The sequence below is a fragment of the Pseudopodoces humilis genome, chromosome 20 (genome assembly GCF_049639895.1).
Source record: "Pseudopodoces humilis isolate 2021_Gansu_Grassland_sample_001 chromosome 20, ASM4963989v1, whole genome shotgun sequence".
Lineage (NCBI taxonomy): Eukaryota > Metazoa > Chordata > Aves > Passeriformes > Paridae > Pseudopodoces > Pseudopodoces humilis.
In genome coordinates this window covers 6,691,160-6,716,657 of record NC_142219.1, presented here as the reverse complement: position 1 = coordinate 6,716,657, position 25,498 = coordinate 6,691,160, and the positions used below count along the sequence as shown (strand labels likewise).

The 25,498-nt window shown below is 44.8% G+C and overlaps 1 protein-coding gene across 19 annotated transcripts in view; it reads right to left on the bottom strand.

Annotated features, from left to right (window-relative positions):
- Positions 1 to 871: 871 nt before the first annotated feature.
- Positions 872 to 25,498, bottom strand: part of FBRSL1 (fibrosin like 1) — a 502,426-nt gene continuing 477,799 nt past the window's right edge. For 5 of the 19 annotated variants that reach the window (XM_014253903.2, XM_088064875.1, XM_088064874.1 and 2 more), the window contains 11 exons: positions 21,419 to 21,654; positions 19,240 to 19,290; positions 18,224 to 18,319; positions 14,765 to 14,836; positions 14,160 to 14,198; positions 13,252 to 13,323; positions 11,868 to 12,000; positions 8,639 to 8,716; positions 7,111 to 7,194; positions 5,881 to 6,121; positions 873 to 3,857 (listed from right to left, as the gene is read on the bottom strand). In XM_014253903.2, coding sequence (XP_014109378.2) covers positions 2,624 to 3,857; positions 5,881 to 6,121; positions 7,111 to 7,194; positions 8,639 to 8,716; positions 11,868 to 12,000; positions 13,252 to 13,323; positions 14,160 to 14,198; positions 14,765 to 14,836; positions 18,224 to 18,319; positions 19,240 to 19,290; positions 21,419 to 21,654 — 2,336 coding nt within the window. In that variant the 3' untranslated portion in view covers positions 873 to 2,623. Of the gene's footprint in view, positions 3,858 to 5,880; positions 6,122 to 7,110; positions 7,195 to 8,638; positions 8,717 to 11,867; positions 12,001 to 13,251; positions 13,324 to 14,159; positions 14,199 to 14,764; positions 14,837 to 18,223; positions 18,320 to 19,239; positions 19,291 to 21,418; positions 21,907 to 25,498 lie in introns of all 19 variants that reach the window. The other 14 variants (XM_088064873.1, XM_088064879.1, XM_014253901.2 and 11 more) reach the window with 13 other exon arrangements.

The window sequence follows — 25,498 nt, the reverse complement described above, 5'->3', positions numbered from 1 at the left end:
ATTAGTGGGGCTCATTAATGCAGGTCCATGTCAGAGATGGTGTCAAACAAGATCCCATGTTGGACACTGGCACCAGAAGAATTACAATCCCCCTGAGCCAGCATTATGAATCTTTATGCCGAGTTCAACACGCTTTTCACATCCACCATGTGCTCCATGTTCCTCCAATTTCAGCTGTGAGAGCAGGTGCTGATTTTTAATGCCTATTTTGTTTTAAGCCTCCTTTCATCAGATTAAGGACCCTGCTATTTTATTTCATTTTATTTTTTCACGCTCAGTAATTTAGTCACACGCAAACTTAAACCCAGAAGCTGTAACATGCTGTTAAAGCACCGTCGCCCACCTCTCCGTCAGCCACGGAGCGCGAGGGGTTTGGGGTGCGGCTCCATCCCCCGCAGACGGCTCAGCCCACGGGAAAGGCTGGGGAAGCAAATGGGAAGTGGAGAGCAGCACTGGAGGCGACAACCTTCCTGTGGTGACGCCGGCAGCAGGGTCCCTCCACACGAGCTGCTGCACACAGGCTGTGTTTCCTTTGCTGTCCTTCTTTCCCCTGGCAGGAGATGCTGGACCAGCCACCCCGAGGTGCCCCCGCGCCATGGGGTGGAGATGCTGCAGGGCTGGGGGCACTGCTCTGCCCCCCTCCCCAAACCCCCACCTCCACAAAGCGTGTCATGGGCCGTGTTCCTTCTGCTGGGAAGGATTCACAGGCAAAAGCAAATCCCTGTCCCAGCACCAGCCCCTTCCGCCAGCTGCCTCCTCCCAGCCGTCAATAAACCATTAGCCTCGAGTCAACAGCGCTGGCTACGACACACAAACACTCAACTGCCTTTTTCATCCAAAATCAATGTTGTATTTATCTTCATTGATCTACAAGGAAACTGAATGTTTAAAATTACAGGGGGTGCAGGGGGGAGGACGGGGAGGGGGGGAAACAAGAGTTACAGAGCCAAGAAAATAGTAGCGGATGGCTGAATTAACTAGAGAGAAAAAGCCCAGGATATATAAAACATGGACACTGAAAAATAAAATAAGGGAAGGGGGGATGGTACAGCAAGTAAAACATGGCAAAATTTACATATGGATGAAAAGTAAAATTGGAAATAAAAAATAAATCATGCCAAAAAGCAGTTCAAGGCAGAACCACACTGAAACAAACATTTGCTTATGGTCTTCATGTACTATAGATAATATATCAGAATTTCTTTTTTTTTTTTTAATCAACCATTAGACTTTTTTTTTGCACTCCTAAAATTCTACTTTGTCTTGTATACAGATTCCAATAAGAACACTGCACAATTAGCACAAGGGGTCCACGGAAAATTGTCCTTGCTTGCCAGCGATCCTGCCCACAACACAAAAAAAGAGAAAAAAAAAGGAAAAAAAAAATAAGGAAAGGGTCTGCCGCATGGTACTGTGCCAGTTCCATCTGCTTTTGCCAGCTTGAAAAGTAGGAAACCAAAATTCCCTTCCAGGAGCGTGTGTCTTTCTCTTTCCTTGACGAACTGTCCCTTGTGTTTGTACAAAAAAATTCAGTCTCTCTTTTTTTTTTTTTTTTTTTTTGTTAAACACAAGCATCCTTCTTCCTTTTCACATGCCATTGCCATTCTGTCTCCAGAGTTGCGAGTTGGTTGTTTTTGGGTTGGTTTTTTTTTTTTTAAATTTTATTTTTATTTTTTAAAACCTTCCTCCCCCCAACATCCACTAAGACCTGCCTCCGAGTTCTTGCATAGTTGAAGTATATATGCCGTACTGAGCTTTCTGAGTGTGAATTTCTGACTGTGACAAGAGTATGAGTTGTAACCATGTTAACAAATAACCAGAGTGGTTCTAGAAACCATTTTTATAAAGTCTACCTATGTTAAGAATTTAATATTGGTGTACATTTATATTAACAGAATATTTACAGTTTGTTTTCTTTTTTTTTTGTTTAAAACAAGAAGTCAAAAAAAATTCCTCTTAAATTTCTGCATAATATAATAAGGCAAAAAACAAACAGTTTTGTACATTATTATTATTATTAATATTTTAATATATATCTGTAACTTCGGTTCCAAAGTACCAAGGTAAGTGATCAATTGGCCTCAGAAGGGAACCTCACAGTGGACTGTAAAACTACAGTATTTCCATAAATAATACTTTTAAGAAACCCTGGGTATTTTTTTCTTAAGGATCTGAGGCCTTCAAAATGCAAATTTAACTAAAAACAAAAGCAAAATTTCTTCTTTTTTTAAGTGAATAAAGAGCACAAAATTAAAAAAAATACAAATCCATTAAAAATGTTTCTCACATTTGGGAAAAAATGTACAAACTTGATATTCTTAACTCATTTTTTTTTAGCACAGAAACAAAAAACAAAACCAAAAATCAATACCTATATATTAAATTCCCATTCTCAGCAACCTTCTTGTTGGAAAGTCCCCAACCCCGTTATTTATGGAAATGTGCTTAACTTCTACAAATTTTACATTAAAAAAAAGTTTACAGCAGTGCATTTTGTAAAAGGTTTGTTGTTTTCTTTTTTTGTTGGTTTTTTTCTCCTGTTTGTGTTTTTTTTGTTGTTGTTTGTTTGTTTGTTTGCTTGCTTGTTTTATGTACAGGTGAGTTTAAAATTCAATGTTGGGGACTATCGTGCCTCTACTTCTTTGGGGTTCCTAGAGGGGGAATAGTCCCTGGACTCAGAGTTTGTGAGTGGAGTAGTCCTGCGAGGGGAGGCAGGTCTGGTGCTGCTGGCTGGTACGAGAGGCGGCGGCGCGCTCAGCGCTGCGGTCGGCGGGTTCCTGTTCAAAATCCCGTTGTGCATGGCAGTGGATGGACTCAGTCTGGGGTAATGCATCCCGCTCAAATGAGGCATGAAGGATGGCACGTGTGCCAGGTGGCTTTCGATGGGGGACGAGTGCAAGTGGTGCATTCTGGCACGCTCAAGTTCTTCCCGTAAGTGCAAGCGCTCGCGCTCCTCCACTTGCCGCAACCGCTCCTGCTCTCGGCGGGCTTCCAGAAGGTTCTCGTGGTTGTAGTCGTGTGGTTCCCTGTCTCTGTAGGAACGCTCATGGTCATAAAAGCCAGAGGTGGTAGGAAACCTATGGATAGGATCTGTCCGGAGCTGGAAGTCCATTCGACGGTGCAGGTCTAAGCTCCGGTAGGCATCTCGCAACGGGTCCCTCATCGGGTCCCAGGAAAATCCGGGATGTGGCAGCCTCTCTCTTCCTGACAAAGGGTTCATGCCTATGAGCGGGGTCATCATCCTGCTGCGGTCCAGGACATTCATGTTGTTCATCTGGTGCACGCTGCCCATGGAGATGGGCATGGAGGCAGCCATCGAGTGAGGCAATGATAATCCATGGAGAGTGGGCGGTGGGGGATGCTCCACTGACCGGGAGTGCTGGGAAGGCTCAGACCCAACCACTAGCACATCACTGTCTTCCTTCCTCTCCTCCTTGACTTTGATGTCATTCTTAATCTTCTGGAGGTCGCTGGGAAGCTCTGTCTTTCTCTCCATGTCCTTGCTCATTAGATTGGTAAGCTTCAGGCTCTCACTTAGTGCAGGTTTGCTGTATGGGGATACAGACTGGATTACTGGCTTTGTGTTGTCCTCAGAGGGTCTCTTATCATGGCTTGGAGTTTCCTTCACTGGGGAACGGCTCTCTTTGATCTTGTGTTCAGCTATGGGCGGCTCTCTCAGCCGGTCAGGGTGCTCTCGCTCGGGCTCCTTGGACCTCTCCCTGTCCCCGAGGCTGACCTGCCTGATGGGATCACTGGAGCTCTGGCTGTTGCTGCGGATGAGATTGCTTATCTGGTGCGTCACTGGGGCTGATGCCGGCGAGGATCTGTTCGAATGTCTGTTTTTATCCATGAGGTCTCTGTAAAAACACAGAAGGTACATCCTTGGTTATGTGTGAACAAACACACCTGTGATGTTGGGCATGCACAGTGCTGTGCCCAGTTGTACACTTTGAGATTGCTCAGGAAAGGATTTGGAAAGCTCTACAAACATCAGCTACAGCTGTCATGCTATGCTAAGTGATATGCACTAGCTGCCCTTAAATACTTCAAAGACAAAAATAAGTTAAATGTTCACAAATGTCAGACTAAACTGGAGATGTGGCTGGAAGAATACTATATTCACCCTAAGACCATTTCACTGAGAAATGTAGGGAAAGAAGAATTCTAGACAGCTTCTATTTCTTTAAAAAAAGCTTATTATTTGTTCATGTGGACATCTTGCTGCCAGACAACGACCTTCTCAGGTGTAAAACTTGGATTCTTCTCCTAAAAAACAGATCCAGGCACACAAAACAGAAGCCTACAGAAATGTATGCAGGTCCTTCCCAGGTCAGCCTCATTGACTGGAAGCAGCCATAAGGTGAAGCTGATTTTCCTATGGAACTGCAAGACTTCTTGTTGTTGGCAGTTCTTGCAGTAAGCCAGGTGCTTCAGGAGAAACATCCTTGAATCGGCCACTAAACTGAGCAACTGAGCTGTGTTTCAAGAGGACCTGCTGTGATAAACAAGGGGTCTGATGACAACATCCACGGTTTAGAAAGAGAGGCACAAAGGTTTACATTTCCAATTGCACCTCTGCCTCTGAGCAAGCCAATTAGTCACAGTTAATCCCACCTTTTTAGCAGGGGAATAAATAATGCTCACCTTCTAAAAGCACTTTGCTCTGAATGAGAGACACTTTAAATGCAAAATATGATTGTGTGATTGAGAGAACTGCATTATGCAGCTGAGAGGCTCACTGATGCCTAAGTTTTATGTTGTGTTTGTTTTTCAGAGCTGTAAGACCTGAGTGCTGAAAGCTGGAGGTGTTTTGGGGAGCTGTGTAAGTATTTATCCCTTATGATTACATTTGCTAACCCAGCTTTCTTCCTCTGTGGTAGTGCTGATTGCTGGTCAAGGATGTGGTTTATTAAAACCATGGCCAAACATGGATGCTGGGGACAGCTTAAGCTAAATTAATAGAAGTGTAATAGAGCTGTTAACCCCTGTGTGAACACTCTTGAGAGTAAAGTAACCTTGGTCTGCAAATGAATTCCACTAGAGCCAAGAAGGGATATGTTCCCTACCTGAATGAAATCTCTGCAAGGAGACATAATTGTCAGACAATTTAACATGTAAAGCAAGAAGATTTTCAGCCTATTGCTCCATATAATCTTGTTCACAGCTACTGCCTGAAGATCTCATAAAAAGCACTCCAGCAAGCTATGAAGCCCTTTGACTAGTCAAGCACACACATCTAAGACTTGCAGGCTGTTATTGCCCTCAAAGAAGTAGCCTGTTGGAGACAACTGGGCTCTGAAATACAAAGGGCTTCATAGCTTCAAAATCATATAACTGGGAGCTAATGAAGTAACTATAGCCCAGGTGATACAGGCCTGTCATCATTAATAAGGGTTTGCCCACAATGCAATTTTTTAAAATCAGTTTTGCTAATGGATTCATGCACACTGCTCCAGATACAGGCATTTGCATTTTTATCTCGTTAATGTCCAGCTAACATTTGAATTCATCAGCATATCTGTACATTAATGAGAACTATGACTGTCTCCAAAGGACCCATCACAATTTCAGAATACACTGCAATCCTAAAGCAAATGCATTGAAAACAACGAAGCTTTCAGTACACTGAAAACAACACACTCAATTCCTCAGCCTGGAGTATTTTGTTAACTGACTAGCAGGGACTGGGTTACCATATTTACACAGAAGACAAATCCTAAAAGGCAAAGAGGAATTTTTTTGGTGTTGCTAGTACTCGTGCTTGTCTGAGGAAAAGGCCTTTCAGCTGCATTAAGGATCAGCAACATTTTAGGGAAAACAGAAAAAATATAGAGGAAAAATAGTCACAGGAGGAAGCGGTCAGAAACCCACAGTGCTCACCTGTCTTTGTCTCTGTCGTCTTTGCTCAGAGAAAGATCCCTCTTCTCGGGCTCCCGCTCCCGCTCTCTGTCCCTGTCATGGTTTGTCACCGAGGAGCTTCGCTCCGAATCCGTGGGCTTGGGCCACTGTGGAGGTGTTGGGAAGGACGGCGGGGTCCGGTGGAGTCTATTCCATGGCTCATGGGGGTTATTGAAATTCTGCAGGTTTGGGCCATCTTTGTGGGTAAAAATGTTGTTGTGAGCTAGAATAATGGTAGGGGGAGGAAGAGTTACAAGTAATTCAAAGCAAATTATACAGACATTTTTCACAATATTAGTCACAACCAGAATTGTCATTTTAAGGCTTTTTAATGGTGAGGGGGAGCTACTAGTGAGTGGACACAGATAATTCCAACACTGGGTGTAAGATCCATCAGCTCTTTTAAGGCTGTTGTTGGAGGAAGCTTTATACATTTCAGTAACTCAGAGACTACTGAAAATGCCCAGCTTCTCTTCTCCCCCCACCCCAGGCAAGGGCTCCAGCACAAAAGCAGTATTTTTCCTCAGCTCCTTTCTCTGGTAGTTACAAGCAATCAGCTGCCTGCAGCTGAGGCTTCGGGGACTTTTTTTGTTGAAGAACCCATATATGGTGGTATGTATGTGTGTGTATAAACACAGAGCTTGGCTACAGACTTTTCAGAACAGTCACTCGATTTTCCTCCATCCATCTTCAGCTGATTCCTGTTGCACCATGAGATGCACAAGCATGCTCTCTTATGTGCTCTCTTATGTGTGGCTCTCAAGCATGTTTCACCTACAGGTAACATGTTTTTTGAGTAGAATTATTTTATACAGGTAATTTAAACTTCAGCCAACGGTTACAGAGGATGTCTACACGAATTAGAGGAAGTATCAATAGCTGCTCCACTGTCCATCTTCGCTGGTGAAGGGTGTTACTTTAGGTGCCCACAGGGTCCCAGAGCTTGGTGGGGTTTTGCAGCTCCGGTCTCTCTGAGCACACAAGGTACCAACCCTCAGCAGTGAGGAGGCACAGAGCACAGCTACTGATCTCTGTGACATGCAGAAAAGCTCCCACCGCAGAGACCTGGAAATCTTAGGTGCAGTGTTTTCAGATAGGAGAATGGAGGTTAGGAATTAAACTTCTTTAAAAACTACCACCAGCTGCTGTAAATATTAGCATGTGGCTTTTCTGGAAGGGATGTTTGTCTGCAGTAACCCAGCCAGTACTTACTCAGAGCATGACTGCCTAATCCTCCAAAGGCATTGCTGCCTAAGTTCCCAAGGCCGCTGAAGGTGCTTGACCTGCTAAATGGATCTGGAAAGGCAAACAGGGATTTAGCAGGCATTTAGCCAAGAATGTTGGAGAATGAAACGCACCCCTCCCCTTCTTAACGGTTTGAATCCAAGTAGGATTAGGCCAGACTTTAAGCTGATCCTTCTCATTGCAAGGTTCTTTGCACAGAAAATTCCCATCATGTTAAAATGGAGAAGGGATTCAGTGCTCACTCTGCAAACAGGTGCTGTAATAAACTTTTGTATGCGAGTCAGAAGTGAGTTAGAAATTAAAAGTCTAATAGCTGAAATAAGAGTGTCTGCTGAGCTCTCTCTTTCCTTATCAGTACTAATAGTAGAAACATTGCAATTGCCTTGAAAGAAGAATCTCAGCAGGCCCCCTTGGTCAGCATTGAGGAGATGACTGTCTTGTGTCTGCACTTTTTTTCCTAGTAAAGGCACCATTCACCAGAAAAGGTTCCTCTCTGAGAGCACATAGCCCATATCTCAGGATTCCACACTCCGAAGACATCTAAAGGTTAAATCCTGCCAGTGTACCTGTTTTCTTTCCTGCTGGTCATCTCTAAACAACTCCTGCTGCCCACTGGCTTTTTGACTGTCCCCTTCAAGCCCTTAACTTGCCATGTTACAGGAGGTAATGCTGCTCTCCACTTCCTCACAGACATCACATTTAAAATATCAAGGCAAATGGCACAAATAGCTTTTATCTTTAAGCAAACAGCTATTTGCTTATTTACTTATTTTAAAACAGATGTTCTTGCCCTTCCTCTTTGATCTTAAGTGGCTGAGTGACTTGGTAGAGATAGTTAATTTTGACAGAATGTTCAGGAATTGATATAAATCTGGGTATTTGCAAGAGGAAAAAAGCCTACTAGGTCATGTGGTATGCCACATTTACTGATTGGATGAATGTTACGAAAACATTAATCAACAGAGCTTGAACTTTAATTGGCAATGAGCTGCTTGTGAGCTTCTAAAATAAGGAAATTTGACAAAATCAGGATCTACTTACTGCCAATTAGGAAACTGAAAGGCTGGCAAAATGTGCAGAACACCTCCTTGCCAGGAACTGTTCCCTGAACTCTTTTAAAGAACCTAGTCAAGACCTTTCACAGGTGGAAATTGGTACAGGAGGAGCCCATTTTAAGCTGAGGCTTGTCTGAGGTATCTTTGCATAAATTTCCCCCATCTCTTCAGGCACATTTAGGAGCACAGGACTCTACAGGTCACATTTTGGCTCTGGTGCAGTGTCCCAGCAGTGACAGATGTGACAGCTCTGCACTGCCCTCTCCTTTGGGGGACAGTGAGGGGATGTGCTAGGAGCTGGCAGCGCTGAGAAGCCAGCCAGCTTCTGGATCCTGAGGCAGCTTAAGCCTTTCCCTCCCCTAGTGCTACAGTGCAGGACCACACTGAGAGCCAGGAAGGGGGAGAGGTACAGAGGTGAAGGCAGGGTTACTTACACTTACCTGCCAAGTGGTTTGTAGGCAGGAAACTGCTGTGGTGAGGTGAGGGACCAAAAGGGGTGGTGGCTGGATGTGTCGCACCTGTGAGAACAAGGTTCCTTTTTATTTCAGGGGCAAGTGACTCCTTGTATACACAGAGCTCTTGGCCACCACATTCAAGAGCTGGATGCAAAGGCCCCATTTAAACAAAGTATGGGGAAGACTCCAAACCTCAGCTGAGAGAGCAACAGGCTGGATTTCCCTGAGAGCCCTACCAAGGAGTCTAACAGGACACTAGGAGGCAGGAGGAGACCTTGCACTGAGAGCTGCTGCTCACCTGGAGTAACAAGGAAGCCAAGCTCTTTGTCTGACATTTTCAGTCATTACTCCATGTTTACATTAAAAAGGGTCAGCCCAGGTTATGGGCCCAGACAGAAGGTGCTCGGAAGTGCCTGATTAAGAGTCTATATGAAACACCAGTTAATGACAGGCACGCAGGGAACATCAATCTTGCTTCTCCCATGAGAGCTCCAGCTACGCTCTCACATCTGTCTCTGCATCCACAGGCTCCCCCCCCAGTATTTTTTCCCTTTCCTAGACACTGCTCATTGCCATGGTGCCATGCTTCCTCGTGGGAAAGAACACCACTGCTGAGCATGCTGGGTTACACGAGGCTGAGGAGACGGGAAGTAAGGGGGTGAAACAAGCAGGTCTGCCCTGTATTTCAAGGTGGACCAGGCTCATGCAGAAAACTGTGCTCTCCTTTCAGAGCAAAAAATGAGAGATTTTCTTCCTTTGCAGGCAGGCATATGTGAATCTGAATGGGCTTGCAACCTCAGTGTGAAAAGCACTGGTGTCACCTGTCACTGGGGCGCTTGGTCAGCCCCTGACCTGGAGACAGAGCCCAAGCCCTGATGGTTGCTGTGAAACACACTCGTGTCCAGAACATGAGCAAACTGTCAAACTTGAGGGGGAGACAGAGCTCTGTGTCCCCCACCAGCTTTGCCACCTCAATCCTAAGCAGCCAGAAAATGAGCTGAAGAAACTTAAGAGAGACCATGGCAACAAGACCTATCTAGTACCTCTCTATAAACATTCTGACTGCTCCAATGCTTCAAGATGGATGGAGACTGTCATCTTTCTAATCCTTTAAGATTTCAGAAGGTGTATAATGGATGGGAGATTTCTTCAAAGGAGACGGCTTACAAACTCCACTACATGGGCTGATAATAAAAAATCCTCCGGAGAAAGCCAGGAGCAGCATTGCAGGCTGTCAGGCAGTTATTAAATGGAGCGTCTGCCAGGCAGCCCAGCATCCGTCCTGGAGACAGGTGGCCCTAAGATAACTTATGTCTCCCCCAGTAACCAGGCAATGCAGCAGAACCAATGATTCACATCAACTGCACACGTGCTCAGTAAGGTGAAAAGAATGCCTCAGATATTCCAGAGTAAAAGATTTATTTCTCCACGTATTCCAGCTGCAGTGTTTGCTCATGTTGACAGCACTCTTTACCTGGATTTACTGTGTGATGGCTCTTGTGATTAATATACTCACAGGCAAGTTGTTGTAAGGTTGTTTCTCTCTAGTGAGAGTTTTCTATTAATTTGCCTTCTTTAATGTTTCTATTTCATACTACTTTCCCTCTTGCTTTTACGAATGAAAAGCAAGCCATGCTTGCATCTTTTAAGGGAAAAAAACTCCAGATACCAACTGGACTGGTGCTTTTCTGTCTGTTAGGGTAACTCTGTCCAGAGCAGCCTTCAGTAGCAAAACAATACATGAAACAAGATTCTTGTAATGACAACACAGGACAGACTGAGGACAGTGACAAGGAAACATCTGCCACAGGAAAACAGCCAGAGGTTTGTAAATAAGCTGTGCTTATGCATCCAAGTAGATGCATTAAGTATCTTGGTCTTGTATGATCAAAACACCTTTATAGAGACCAAAATAGAGGGTAGCACCCTACAGCGTAGAGCTGGTACCAGCACTGATTATGTGTGGTAGAAATGTGCATTTGATGCTCAAGAATTTCCATCCACAGATAGAGCAGAAAGACAGACTGAAGCACTTGTGGAGTTCCTGAAGGCTATTTGGCATCTGCATTTGAAACTCAATTCTCACAGAAATTTCAGCTTGATTGTCATCTCTTGCTTTTCTGTCATTTTTGGGACAGAGTTCAGAACAGTTCTAACATCCATCATTTCAACAGGGTTGAACCAAGGCTGAATATGACAGTGTCTGCACTGAGTTAGGGTGACTGTGCAATATCAATTTTTATATTGCATCATGAAACCAGAGTAACATTAGGGAAGAAAATTACACTATTTGCCAATTAATTACATACATCAAGAGCTAAGTTACATCTTATCAATTGATGCAGCTCATCCAGAATGGAGACTTTGGCATCTCAAACACAGGGAGAAAGTGTGAAGAAGTTGAGAGGCAAGTTAAGCTTGAGAATAGGAACAACATCTGGCATTTGGTAGACAGATGTCCACATGAATCCACACTGGCCTCCTAGACCAGAATGTGAGAGCTGCAGTCTCCCATGCTCAGAGCCATTGAGAACAACACAGTGAAGGTTACTGTCCTTTGGCAATTGCATAATTGTAAATACTTCTCCAACAGATTGGAAAACAACTGATCAGTGTAAACTGTATTTAATTCTTTAGGGCTCTCTGTAAATTCAATGTATCATTTTAAGCCCCAGACTCTGCTGAACTTTGTAACACATAGGGGAATTTTCTATTTAAAAAACAAACACTTAACAAATACACCTTCTGTGATATTTTCAATGCTGTTACTGAAGTTTTCCTTTTACAAAAAACCCCTTGTTTTCAGAAAACAAACAGAAACTTGGTGAGTGGAGGAGCTGAGAAGAATAACATGGCAAATATAAAGGCAAGAAAGAGACTGGAGCTACTTCCAATCCTGTGCAATGGAAACATTTTCAAGTGTTTTGTCAAAATTGCTTTTAAAAAATCACTCTATAGCCTATTAATCAGGCATGGAAGAACCAGCTGCACAGACAGGACTGTGAGCCAACTGCTGCAGCTCAGTGATGTGCAGAGGATCCTGCACTGGAGGTGGTAGCAGAGCCCTGGTCACAGCAGTGTCTCTGCACCCCTTGAACCAACCTTGCCTCTATTTTTGAGGCATATGTAGCTGTAAAGATATGCATGACATACACTGACTGTTTCTTGGGTTTTGTTTTGTTTTTTAAATCAACAAGGAATGATCTTCCCTTACCTGTGGTAGAAAACAGAGGCCTGGCAAGATCTTGTGGATAATGGAAGCCTGGAAACACTCCAGGGGCGGGAGGTCTGCTGAACAGGTCAAGTTTACCACCTATCTCTAGCTTGTGGGGATCCAGCTGCATTTGCTGTCAAATGATAGAAAACCAATCTCATTATACACTTCCTTTTTATGGGAGAACAAGAGAGGGAGTGAAGGCTCATTCCTCCTTAGCCCTGCCAGGGAGTGTTAGCGAGAGTGACAGCAGCGTCCCCGGTCACGCAGCGCAGTCGAGGTCGTGCTCTGTCAGGCTCTGCGGGGCCATCCCACCCTGCAGCCTCTCAGCTGCCTGCCCCATGCCAGGGCAAGGTCTGCAGGCAGCACTCAGCCCCTCAGCACACGCTGGAGCAGGAACATGCTGCATGAAGTGCACAGCACCCCAGGAGCGGTCGGCGCTCTCAGCCTGACAAGAAGCACTCTGCAGGCACAAAGCTGCCGACAGAAGCCTCGAGGGCTGGGTGATGGGCTCGTCTGTTCTGCCTTTCCAGTTTGAGAGAGATGTGCCCATACTATGCCCTTCCTGCAGCCAGGACAGCTCAGTGTGCAGGCAAGGGGCAAAGGATGAAGGGAGCTATGAGGCTCCTCCAGAGGGTGTTTTTATCCTTGACCCATAGAAGTGAGCATGGCCAGAACTGCACCTTAGCCATAGAAACCTATCAATAGCTTAAAGATTATGTATTAGCTCATAAAAATATATGGACATACACCCTTTTCAGAGGCACTTACTTAAGCAGAGAATAGCCTTCATTAATGGGACAAAAAAACTACTGCAGGAGCTATGAAAAAATAAAATCTACACAAGTCCCTTTATCAGCTATTCTACCTGCCATAAGGAGCCCCAAGCCTGCAAGAGCACCCCAGGGTAACTCCATCCTGTTACCTCTTGAGTGTTAAACCCCCTCCCTCTGCCCACCATCACAGCAGCAGAGGAAGCCCCACAACCCCTAACACTGATGTTATCCATCAGCTCTCCTGCTCTCTGCTCTGTAATGTTCTTCACTGCATCGGCCATCTCATTACCTCCTCCACAGGCAGTACTAATGCAGAAGGGAAGTGACATTAAACATGCATGCTTTGTAAAAAAGAGATTGACCTGGGGAAATTACTCTGCCCCTCACTTTCTTCTCCTCTTTCTGGCTGTACACCCTTCCACCCAGCTTCTCTGCCCTCAGATAAACTTTACAGTTGCTACAATAAATGTTAAAGGAGTGTAAGTATTAGTTAATCAATACAGGCAAGCTTGAGAACCACCACAGTAACTGCTTCCTGCCCATTACTCACTCAAATACAATCTGTAAGCTGAAAGACTTGGCTTTGTTCCAGAAACCATCTGAATTACCTTTATCTTTTGCTGGTGATGGTAGATCTGCCAGGCGATCTGTACATGAACCGCACACCACTTCCCAGGTTTCTGCAGTGGAAAGCACAAGAATTTAGATTAATTTATACGTTAGCAATCTACATCAGATAGAACATTTCATTTCCCTTACTGTCAACCAGGCAGCTAAGCAATGAGAAAGGCTGATTACTAAAATGGCACAATGGGTGATCAACATTTTCTGTACTGCAGCAGATGATGTTTAAATTAAGAAGGAAACAGGAAGAATGTGGGATATCTTCCCCATCTCATGGGCATCTGAGATCCTGCCTTGTTCTTTCCTACTTGCACTCCCCCTTTTCCAGATTGAAATGAATAGCAGCAAAGAACAGTATGCCATGCTTAAGAGAAAGCAACTAATGGTTGAGAGTTCTGTTTCTGAAAAGAGCCCTGTTCATTCACCCCTGCTGCACTGCAGGCTAAGTCATGCGTGGTTATTTTGGCTACTGCCTTTTGGGGAGGGAAAGGGTAGGGACAAACAATCCCCAGGATGAGCAGTGCCACAGCTGAACAAGTCCCTGTTTTCAGCTGAGCTGTGGCACTCACTGTTCCACTGTTTATGTGGAACATCAGCACATTGACCTAAGCCACCATGAATCTGTGCTCACTGGTGAATGTCTGCCCATGCTCGCAGTCACTTATTTCTGTGACCCTCATTTCATACCCTGAACTATTAATGCACATAAATGGATGCAAAATAAGGCTAGGATTCAGACTAAATGTTATTAATCAGAAGTGGCAGAGAGCTAACTGACATTTAAGTTAAGGATGAGCATGAAATTTTCTACTGGACATGTTAAATTTCAAAAGCAAATGCACAATATTCCAAGTGTTTGGGTATAAATATGTATATAAAATCCCCCACAAACCTTACTTACTCTTACTGGAGGCCTATAAGGGTCTGACACCTATGGAAAAAGCAGAAATGAAACAATCAGTCTTTCTAAAACTAGCCAATATACTGAAAGGCGGGGAACTTCCTTCCTCTGAACAAGTAAAAGCATTTAGAAAGTAATGTTCCAGAGAACATTCCCCTGTGACATGGGATACCTAAAAGGCTTAAAGAAGGCTTAAAACTTCTGTTTCATTCCTTGAACCAAACTCAGAAGAATTTTATGATAAACAAAGCAGCTTCATGCCAGCAACTGAACAGTGCCAGTGCTTTTCTGAACCTTGTAATTATTCTGAAATGGAGCGCATAAAACTACTCTCCAAGCAATACTTAGAGGAAAGACATTGAAGGAGTTTCCTGCCCCATTTTTCTCTGACTTTTGAAAGAAACCAATACATCCCTTTGAATTCATGACTGGTGGAGATTACTCTCACCAGAAAAAGACAACTTCTCTCCTCATTTTATGTTCCCAGTCCAAAAGGCAAATTTGCTCACCAGTCTGCTCTCTTTTTTTTATCAGCAATCACTGTGTTTACTGTAAACCCAGATAAGCTGAAAAGAAGTTTATATATTGTTGCCTACCCCTGGAGTCTTCTGCAGCAGCGTATGGTGGACTGTGCCTGGTCTACCTGCTACATCAATAGGGTTTGAAGTCTGAAAGACAAGAAGAGAGCGTGAATAATACTGTATCACACCAGTGGTACATTTAACATCTCTATCTGATGTTAACAGCATTAATTAGTTCATGTTTGCACTGTGCTTTGAACACGCATATTGCTACATTAGTGCTAAATGTTATCTCTTACTGACAGCCAACAGCATTTAACCACCATGTCATTTATTATTATCGAGCAGCAGTACCAGTATTCCAGTAGCACCCCTCAGCCCCGCTGAGATCACACCCCGTTGTGCTGTGCATATGCATGGGAAGAGACAGTCCCTGCCCCCCAAGCTTATTCTTTAGACAAAACAGGCAGGAGGTAGGAGAGAGAACGAGAGAGGTGGCCTGACTCCTTCCATTTCCCAGGCAGCAACCAGCACAGCAGTCAGGAACAGAGTAACCTGAGCATCCCAGCCCCATATTCCACACACTGGACCATGGCCCCTCTCTGACTGGGGCCAGGTAACACAATGCCTGAACCAGCAACAGCCCATCTATTTGCTTCCACAAGGCAAAAATGAGAAACCTTAGAAGGTGCTTGTGGGTCTTTTATAGCTTTGCATTGTTTATCCCATCATTTTCCAGCAAGAATTAAACACCTCATTGAAGGAATCCCTGTTCCTCCTCCTCCGGATCCCACCTGTTGTCCTGTCCTAGATGATCCCCAAGAACTCGTTCATCTCCTCACCCCGGCATTCATCCATCTCCCACTCCCAGAGCAACTGCACCTGGTGCCTCCACACAGCTGAGTGCAGAGGGGTTAAACCTCATTCCCCAAGAGATCATTCCACTCATGTTTTAGGTCAAATTATAGTAGAATTCAAACAGTACAAGGCATGAGTACAACCCTGGGTGTGGGAGGGAAGGTAGATTTTAGTTCGTCTAAGGCTACGTAAGTTCCAGACTCATTAGGAAGCGAATTCTCGTGCGTGTGTAGGTAAGTCAATGCACTCCCCAGGCAGATGGGAGCTCTCAGGGCATCTCTGACAGCTGAGGTAGATACAAGGTGGCAAATCAGTTACAGCTTTCATACAGGCAAGAGCTTCAAGATCACAACATGTTAATAGCACGGTGTCATCCTGTCCCTTTGTGCCCTGGAGAAAGATGTGAATGCTTCCTCCAGCAAAGTAAACTGAATACTTCTGACCTTTTCAAGTTCTTAGCTTGTGAGAAATGGCCTTCGGGAAACTCACTGAGAAATTTACCGTCAGCCTGGATTTATGTGCAGTGGACTCACGCACAGCTGTAGGCAAATGACATGGGAAGGGGAAAAACAAAACCAAGATCTGTGCTTTGGAAAGCAAGAACTGCAGGAGTCAGAGTGCCAAAACCAAATCATCAGGTCTGTAGTGATTATGCAGGCTTTAGTCAAACAGCCTGGGAGGGAGAAACCATGGAAGAACGATGCAGTAACGATGACTGGAGTGGCTTTGCCTAGAGTTCAGCCCTGCCTTCTCTGGGAAACTGGAAAGCAATGTGCCAAAGCTGCAGATCCATTTTTCAACCTATCCCTCTCTTTTTCAGATGTTAGATTGCATGTAAATACTGCACTGTGCAGAGATCAGTGCAGACAAATTATGTCAGTGATTAACCATGGCACCAGAGTGTGACCTTGCACTGCTTGAACTCAAGCTAGCAAATGTTGGATGTATCTAAAATGAATTAAAAGGTAGTTATAACAGCACTAGGAACTGCTTAAAAATGTAAAGGGTCTGTGCTCACTTTTTCTTTCTCTACTATGAAACTGCTCCTTGGCCTAATGGTATTTCACAGTGAGATCTGTGAAGCTCTGTAGTGAGGATGAAAAGCAGAAGAAGGTGCCATGCCATGCCATGGCAGCAGCTCCTCATGAAGAAGGAATGCTATGGCAAAACAGCCCTGGCTGCATGTGAGCAAAATTTGTCCAATTCCACCTTATTCCTGCAGCTCCTTTTCTTGGAAAATCATGTTCACACCCTGACTACTTGGGGTCTGCAGGGACTCCCTGTCACCCCTTGCAAGAGTAACAACAATTAACACTGGCAGACATACTCCATCAAGGGATGGCTGTGTTCTGCCCCTCTTGCTCCCTCTGCTTCCATGAACTGCTCCTTCTGTAGGCCTGCAGCCACCACCTCCAAAACTCCCTCTGAGCAAAGCCATTTTAGAGACTTTGCTATTTGTAATGTATCCCTAAAACAAAATGATGTCAAGGATTCAATGGGCACTGAGGAACTCCTCTGGCTTCCATTAATAGCATTAAGTTAAGGGAGAAGGTTGTAAAGGGCCTTATTTGCAGCAGTTGCTAATTACTGACTTCCACTGATGCCAGCGAGACTGCTGAGGGAAGCACATCCATCAGACCTGCTTGGTGTGGGTATGGAAATCACCTTCCAAATGCCAACAGGAATGGCCTGGCTACAGTGCTGGTCCTTCAAGCCTTCTTACACAGTAGCAGAGTTCTATGAAAATGCAGTTCAAGATAAGGAATCTCTAAAATCACAGCACATAAGGAAGCTGAACATGTCACCTTACAAATGGAGTACATGCTCCATTTTCAAACAAATGCTATATAGATACAATTTATTACGTCTTGTTTGAAGAGATTTAACAGTTTTGGTACATTTAAAAATAGTTAATAAAAATAATATGTCTGGGAGGGAAAAAAAAAGCAGTGCACACCACAGAATTTGCCAAAAAATAGGGGTTATAATGGCAACATTTCCAAATGCCAATCAGTGGTAGTTGTAATGACATGTTACAGCTGCAGGGCACCTTTCAAACACATTATCTCAAAGAAGCTTGCAGGCATTAATCAACCCTTATAAAACCCACTGCAAGATAACTTTATAGATGAGGAAGCTGAGGAACAGAAGGTTTAAGCAACTTGCCCAAGGTCAAACAGTGTTGGAGCTGGGAATAAAAATTCAGCTCCTTCAAATTGCTCTACCCATTTCCAGCAGTCTCTCCCTATTGTTCCCACACTTGTGCAGTCAAATTCTCATTGTTTTTTTCTGGGAATAAACACAGTTTATCTTTTGCAATCTCAGACCATTAGATTTATAAAATGATTTGGGACTCATCGGTCTATTATGAGCTGTAAATATTTCAATCAAAATAATGCACTTCACTGTATGCTTCTCCTCCAGTTTCAGCAGACCTCCCAAGTGAACCATTACATCCTTTCCAAGGAAGGATCTGCAGTGCCAAGAGAAAATTTCTGCTGTAGTGTTGGCTGCTTTGTGCAGAGGATGCTCACAGTTCTGCGGGGCGATCCTTTCCAACCCTGTGCTGCACTTCTGCTATTCAAATCATGTGCTACAAAATCACCAGAGACGAGACTCTGAACACAGTTTCTCTCCCAGCAAAAGAACAAAGCCTTCAGAAGAAGAAGTTTGTACCTTCGGTTGAAATGCTCCCTGAAGTGACCCAAAGGGACCTGAATGTGGAAGCATGGGTGGCATTCCAGGCATTGCTGGAGGATAGGTTGGAAAGAACTACAAAAGAAAAAGAGATGCTTATGTCACAGGATGACTTGAACAATAATGGAGGTAGGTGCCAAACCTGGCACATACAAAAATAATACTGTGCTGAACAAGTGCCACAGTGAAAATACATGATAAATTTGCTTTCAAAATTTTTAAGAGCAAAGCCAAAACTTGAAAAATGCACTCATCTGATAAATTTTCTAGATAGTGCTGAATGAATGTGCCTTTAAAAATTGTGGACTATTGCAGGAAGCACAGAGCATAATTTGAGGTTTATGTTCACTTTCCATTAACTTTGCATTTTTCTGCTGTTGCAAACGAATTGATCCTGTTTTGAAATGTGACCTGTTTTAATTTTTAAAGCAAAGGAACCACAAGATGCTGCACTGTACTCTAACCACAGGCAACATGCACACCACCTTGTAGTTGTGTAGGCTGGGTGAAATTTTGCTTAGGCCTCTCCTGAGCACACACAGCAGTTTTACAAGTCCCAAAACATGTAGTTTTTTGTGCTTTGGAGCAGTGGGGAGCACCAGGAAGAAACCACCAGTCTGACTTACTCCTGTGACCTGAGCAAAACCTTGTGAAAGAGCCATGCACTCCGGGCTGCTGCACTGGGAGAAGCACCAGCTGCAAAGGTACTGCAATGACCACTGATTGAGCAATTCCTGCGCATTCCCTGCCATCCCAGGCACAGCGATACAGAGCCGCAGCAGCAAAAATGCAGGAGACAGAGAATTTAAAAAAATAAATTAAAAATAAAAAAAAAAGCCCAAAGAAAAGTTGGTACCTTAAAAACATAAAAATTGAGACAGAAAAAGAGCTTTAGAAATGAATGGATCAAAACACTACTCATCAATTGAAAACAAGCAAAAGAAGAGCAAGCAGCACCATTAACAAAGAAACCCAGGAGGAAGGTGAGCACTCACGTTGGAATGTCGAAAGTAAGGGTTGTCTAATTTGGGAGCGTACTTGTCAAACTGGAAAGAAAAGAGAAAAAAAAAAAAAAAGCAAACAGGTGAGTTTGGTTTTGGCAGTAGAAGACACATCAGGATTTCAACACAGACAAATAATCATGGCCCGTGTGTTAAGCGTTTAACAGAGCAGAACTGACTGGTTATTCCATACTCGCTCATCAGGGAGATGAGTGATTTCCCCAGGCTAACCCAGAGGAGCCCCCAGGCCATGCTGGGCACTGCCAAGGCTCACTGCAGAAGCCAGTCTCAGGCACTGCATGAACAGGCTCCTGCTCTGGGAAGACAGCAGTCCTGATACTGCAGCACAGTGGAACACAGGGAAGTTCAGCTCCAGTTCCCGATCTGGGATCTGCCCCTGGATTGCTGAACTAGATCACAGACTAGCAAGTAAGAAACATTTTCCCATTAGACCCCAACATCTACTGTGGGGCAGCCAATACCAATTCCCAGTTTTCTGGGTTCATGTAAGCACCAAAATTCTTTGGGAAAGGGCAGAATTACTTTAGATACACAAATCTTGATATGTTCTCCCTCCCCTGAAAAAGGGAGAGTTCCCCAGAGAAAAGGTGACTGTAACCTTTTTCCATTCCAGCACGGGGTTTTAACACCTCCATGTGTGTAGTCTGTGCCCTGTTTGTCCCGTACCATCTTGGAAGCAAACCCAAAGTACACACACATTGCATTTCTGAACAATATGTACATTCTGCTGGGGAGGAGGGAAAGGGGAAGAAGCCAGGGAAGGGAGCTGTAGGACCCCAGGAAAAGCTGCTTATTTGGCAAGTCAGCTGCTGTTTCACACTCCTCTATGTGCAGGAGAGTAGATTTGTAATTTCATTAATTACAGTTATTACTGGAGCCATATCCCCTCCAGTGTAAATACCATAAATTACCAAACACATGCAGCTGTAATTTCAACACTTCTCTGGTGTTGGGATTAGCAGACCTGATCTAGTGGAATATAAGAAGATGTGAGTGAAATATAACAAAAGAGCCTTGCAAGTTGTTTTTGGTCTGAAGTCTGACATCCATGGGCACGGGTGGGAGGGGAGGGAGCTGTTCACAAGCTTGGGTATCACAGTTCTTAAATAACACAGGAGACTTCTGAGAAAAGATTTGGGATTGTTTTACACAGACCAAACAGAGAAGGGAAGGTGTTTACACACAAGTACACTGAGCAAACACCTGGGGCTGGATTTTGGGTGGATGATATTGCTCTTAATTGTCTCGCTGCTAAGCAGATTACAACCCAAGAATGTCATTGAGCAGTCAGCAGTGGGAAAGAAAGTGGGAAACACTATGCTCCTTGAGTCCTTGGTAGTTCTTCCCAAAGACTGCTTTTGCTAGCCTTAAACAGGGTTGTTTCTACATTTTGGACACAGTGTGAAACTGAGAGGGGGGAAAAAAGCTCAATCTTGTGCTTTCAATCTCACAAAGTAATTGCCAGAAATGGGGAGAGAGTGCATTTTAAAGTACTGACAAAATCCATTTGTAGCAGGTCCCTAACAATTTTGTAACAGCTGCAGCAGAGTCCCATTGTGTTACAAGCAAATTCAATGACCAAATGCTTATTACACGGCCAGGAGGATCCCTCTCAGCAGAACCAGCCACACACAGATTAGTGCTTCTTGACGTAATCAAGTAATAAAATGCCTAAATCAATACAGATCAGGTATTAGGAGGAAGGGGGACAGAACTGGTACGGGATGAGATGCTGCACTGTGGTGAGAGCTGTGGGTAAGCCAGCAGGACTGCCTTGCACCCAGCAGCTGTGGGGACAGTGGGTAGGGCTGGAAGCCACCCATCCTGTGGCATCCTGGTTGGTGTCTTCTGATGTGTCAAGGCAGCTGGCTCTGGGAACGGGGGAGTGGAAATACACAGCAGGACACATGAAAAGGAAAGTAAAGGGATTCTGGACTTGTCTTGTGGGTGCTGTATCTGCTCATGGGTAGCAGCACGGGGGACCAGGAGGCTTGGTGTGGGGACTCTGGGTGGAAAGGGGGTCCCTTTGGGAGTGCTGGCCTCCAGGTTGGAAGGGCAGGGACAGCACACCTGGCTGAAATGAAGAGGGCTGGGTTTTGTTTGACAAGAGTGGGTTAGGCTTTTTGACCAGAGATGCTCTACTTATCCTCACATTTTGGGCTGGGGTACGCACCATGGGAGGTGCAGAGGGCGGCATGAGCGGCGTCTGGGGCAAGCTGGATGGAAAAGGAGTGAATGTGTGCTGGTGGGTGTGTTGGTGCTGATGCGTGTGTTGGTGCTGGTGAAACTCCGCTCTCAGCAGCGGCACCGGGCCAAGTGAGGCAGCGGCCCGGTCCGAACTCTGAACCAAAAACCGGTTGTTCAGCTCTTGCCTGAGCAGTTCGTGATCTAGAGGAGAGAGAGAGAGAAAAAAAAAAGACACAGAGGCCCGTGGGCCTGTGAGTACCACAAAGACGGAGGAGAAAGAGTCAATATTCACCTGGCATTCCCTGTTTCTGCAGGTCATGCTGTGGTGGTTTTCTACGTGAGGACTCATTGGTGGAGGTAAGAGAGATGCCTGTGACAAAGTACCAATCAGAATCCCCGAATGAGGCTGGCAATACATGATTGGTTGGTTGAATGATATCAACAGGCTGGTATCTAAAGACAAGAGAGAACACCATGAGTCATCACAGCAGAAAACATCATCGGGGCTCGCACTCCGCCTCGCCCCGCCCGCCCGCCCGCGCCCGCCCGTCTCTGTCCTCCCCGGCACCTGCTGCCACCAGGTGTGTCTGGGACCCTGCCCCGGAGAGCCAGCATCACTCACCTCTGGGATCACACCTCAGAGATCCAGCCTCACCTCTGGGATCACACCTCAGAGATCCAGCCTCACCTCTGGGATCACACCTCAGAGATCCAGCCTCACCTCTGGGGTCACACCTCAGAGATCCAGCCTCACCTCTGGGGTCACACCTCAGAGATCCAGCCTCACCTCTGGGGTCACACCTCCCAGGCTCATGGGAGCTGCACTTCCCACCCCAGTGAGGTGCTGGGGGTGCCCTGGAGGCCAACAGCTCACTTTCAAATGAGCAGGACTGACCTTCATCCTCTGGGCATGCGACAGTCAGAGGTGCGCACACACACACAGAAATTGGTGTGTGTTAAGCTCTGACATGTATGTACTTCACAGGTAAAATTTTGTTAAGATCTGCAGTACAGTGAGGTACTTGTGGGTTTGGGTGGCTGGAAACTGCCTGCTTGGACATCCATCCCTGTGCCATCCCCTCATGCTCAGCCTCAGGACATGCACGCAATGGCCAGAAACATCTGTCCTATAAATCAAGGCCTTCTTTGCAGTAAGTTGTTTTTTTTTTTTTGAGATCTTAAATAGCAAGCAGTGCTTCCCTCAACTTGTAACAGGCTGTAATTCTTGTTTTTTGTCATTGCCTCCAGGCTTTTCTCCTCTGAGAAAATACAGAGGAGGAATCAGTGGAAAGAGGACAAACATTGAAGTGGCTCAAGATCTCATCAAGGTTGCAGTGGCTGCTGAAACAAAATGTTCCACCATATGACGTGGCCTCTTCTCAGCATCTTCCTCTGGAATAACAACTTGCATTGAATGTGAATGTGGTTCAGGGCAGTGGAAGACACCAGTGCTTTAGAAATGATGTCACTGAAGACAATAAGGACCAATGTCCACTTCTCCAAAATGTCTGCTGGTATAACAATTAAATCTATCTGTGGCTGTGCCTAAGAACCTCAAACAGGGATTAGCATCCAACATGTTACGTATTTTTTAAACCAAGACCAACCTGTGTCCCCAGCTGTGGATGACACACACCCAGTCCTGACTGATCTACTTGCTTCTGAATTGACACTTTCTTTCACTGTAACAACCCCTTTAAACTACAGCTCTGAATATAAAGGGGCAAAAGAACACCTGCACTTTAAAGTTTTATTTCATGTTCTGCAGGGATTTCTTTCACTTCAGTTTTTTACAGTAACATTAGAAATGTCTAAATCAATCACCTTCTGAAGTGACATGTTTAAGATCTTTAAAAACAGGCACTCTGATGGAGAACTTCAAGGTCTCTACTACCACTTAGAAGCCTACAATTGAAAGTCACATTTGAAAGCAAATTTTGGGTGCCTAAGCCATTTGCTTTTCAGTAATAAATGTACTGCTAAGAGTAGGTACTGTGTACTGCTACAATCCATATAATAATTAATACAAAATCAGAAAGTATATATATTTGTGATACTGAAGCCTAAGGCACTGGAGCAGAAGACTCTATAATGGGTTCTCCTTGGATTGAGCAAATAAGAAAAAAACTATAGGCTAAAAGCACTTAGGTTCAAAACCTAACCTCTTTAGAGAATACGAGCATGATTTTATGTGTGTGTGTGTTTATGCTTTTAAATCTGGCATGACTTAAAGAAACTGAATCCTTCTGTTAGCATCAAGATAATCCACTTTTCTGGAGGGAGAGATAAAAGCAAGTTGGCAGTTGTGAGTGCTCTGATATCCAATTTCTTTGGAAACACCAATCAAATTTCTTTGGAAAGACCAATTTCTTTAAGAGACTGGAAGTCAGACTGATTTGCAGCTGGCTCCAACCCATAGCCCTCTACCACAACTTTGGCCTCCTTCAGGAAAAGCAAAGGCCTGGAGATGTTTGGAGAAGCTGTGTGGCACTTGGAAGAGCAGCTGTTAAGGATGGAATTGCACAGGAACAGCCCAGCTCTGTGAGGGGTGCTGAGCAATGTCTGGATCAGAGCTCAGCTCTGGTACCTGCCAGTGATGTCAAGTGCAGTCACACAATAAGAAGGAGCAGGGTGCCCGAGCAGCCCTTGGGACCTGCAAACACTGAACTGTGCACACACCAGCTGGGCATGGCACAGAAAGGTCACTCCTGCTCATGGTGCCCTCACATTCAGACACAAACCACTCTTTCCTCTGTGTATCCTTCACCAGGGCAGCCCCTGAGCAGATGGCAGAAGCCCAACAAGGGTTGCTCCTAAGTTATTTGTATTACCTTCAGGTTTCAAAAGGAAGAAATGCCACCAGAAGCGCATTCTTGTCTCGCTCTTCAGGGCAGCTCAGCAATATTGTTTGCTTTTAAGGAAGTTTTATGTGAATGACAACAGAAGCTCCTGGTTCTGCAGCACTCTGTATTGATTTTATGATGTGCCACTTTGCAGGCATTTCATACAGTGCAGACAAGAGGCATTTCACTGTCTGCAGGGTTAGACACCCAGACCTTTCCCTCCACTAACTTAGGCTGCTCATACTGAAATTGCAGGAGAAACCCTTTTAGTAGGAGCAAGACTGTTTCTGTTTCCTGGCAAGCAGCTGAATGTGAATAGGTCACTTGATCTTGCATCTCCTGAAGTTAATGGTGAAAACATACTTGCTTTCAGTGTCTGCAATATCATGCTTTTAGTGAGAGCTTTGCTATTTCCTTTCACTTTGCTTTCAAAGTCTCCATCACAGTAGTCCTTCCTTAAACAGGGGAAGCAATGAATAGGTCTCCCACAGCGCTGCCAACATCTTCTCAGCCATGTGGTTGAAATTCTAGATGGTGCCAGGGCCTGTGACAGCTGCCAGCTTTGGCCTATGTGGTCCTGTCTCTGGCAGGGAACCCACACCACTTTTGTCTATCATCGTTCTCAGAGCTCACTTTGGACCAATTCATACTTTTTCTTTTCACTTAAAGGAGCAGTAATAAATAACGAGACATTATTTTGCTCCTGGAAGCAAAAAAGAGGGATGGAAGACCATCAGATTTTTCCACAGCAAATCTGTCATTTCCTTATTCCTTTAACTGACTTCATAGGAAACGGAGAGTGTGTTTTTTGCAGAATGCTTGTCCTGTTTAATCCCTGCTGAGTTAGCTGTGGAGTCAAATGCCAGATCAAAAGGAGGCCCCAACAAGTGAAAGTTGCAGGAAAGTCTCCAGCTGCCAGGGTCTCTTCCAGGGACAGCTGTAGGCTAATGGATAAGCTATAAACAGGGCATTTAGGGCAGAAGTGACAATAGAATGGGGGCCAGGGTGAACAAAGGAAACTTTTTAAAAGGATGCAAAGACAGTGAGAGCAGAACAGCAGAGCTTGTCAGCTGAGCTGTCTCTGACTCAGACTGAAAGGCCACAGAGCCATGGGCACAGAGCAGTTGTGCTGCAGCAGGCAGAGGATCCTGCTCTGCCAGCAGGATGTGCTGCTGGTCGAAGGATCAGGCAAGGGATTCAGT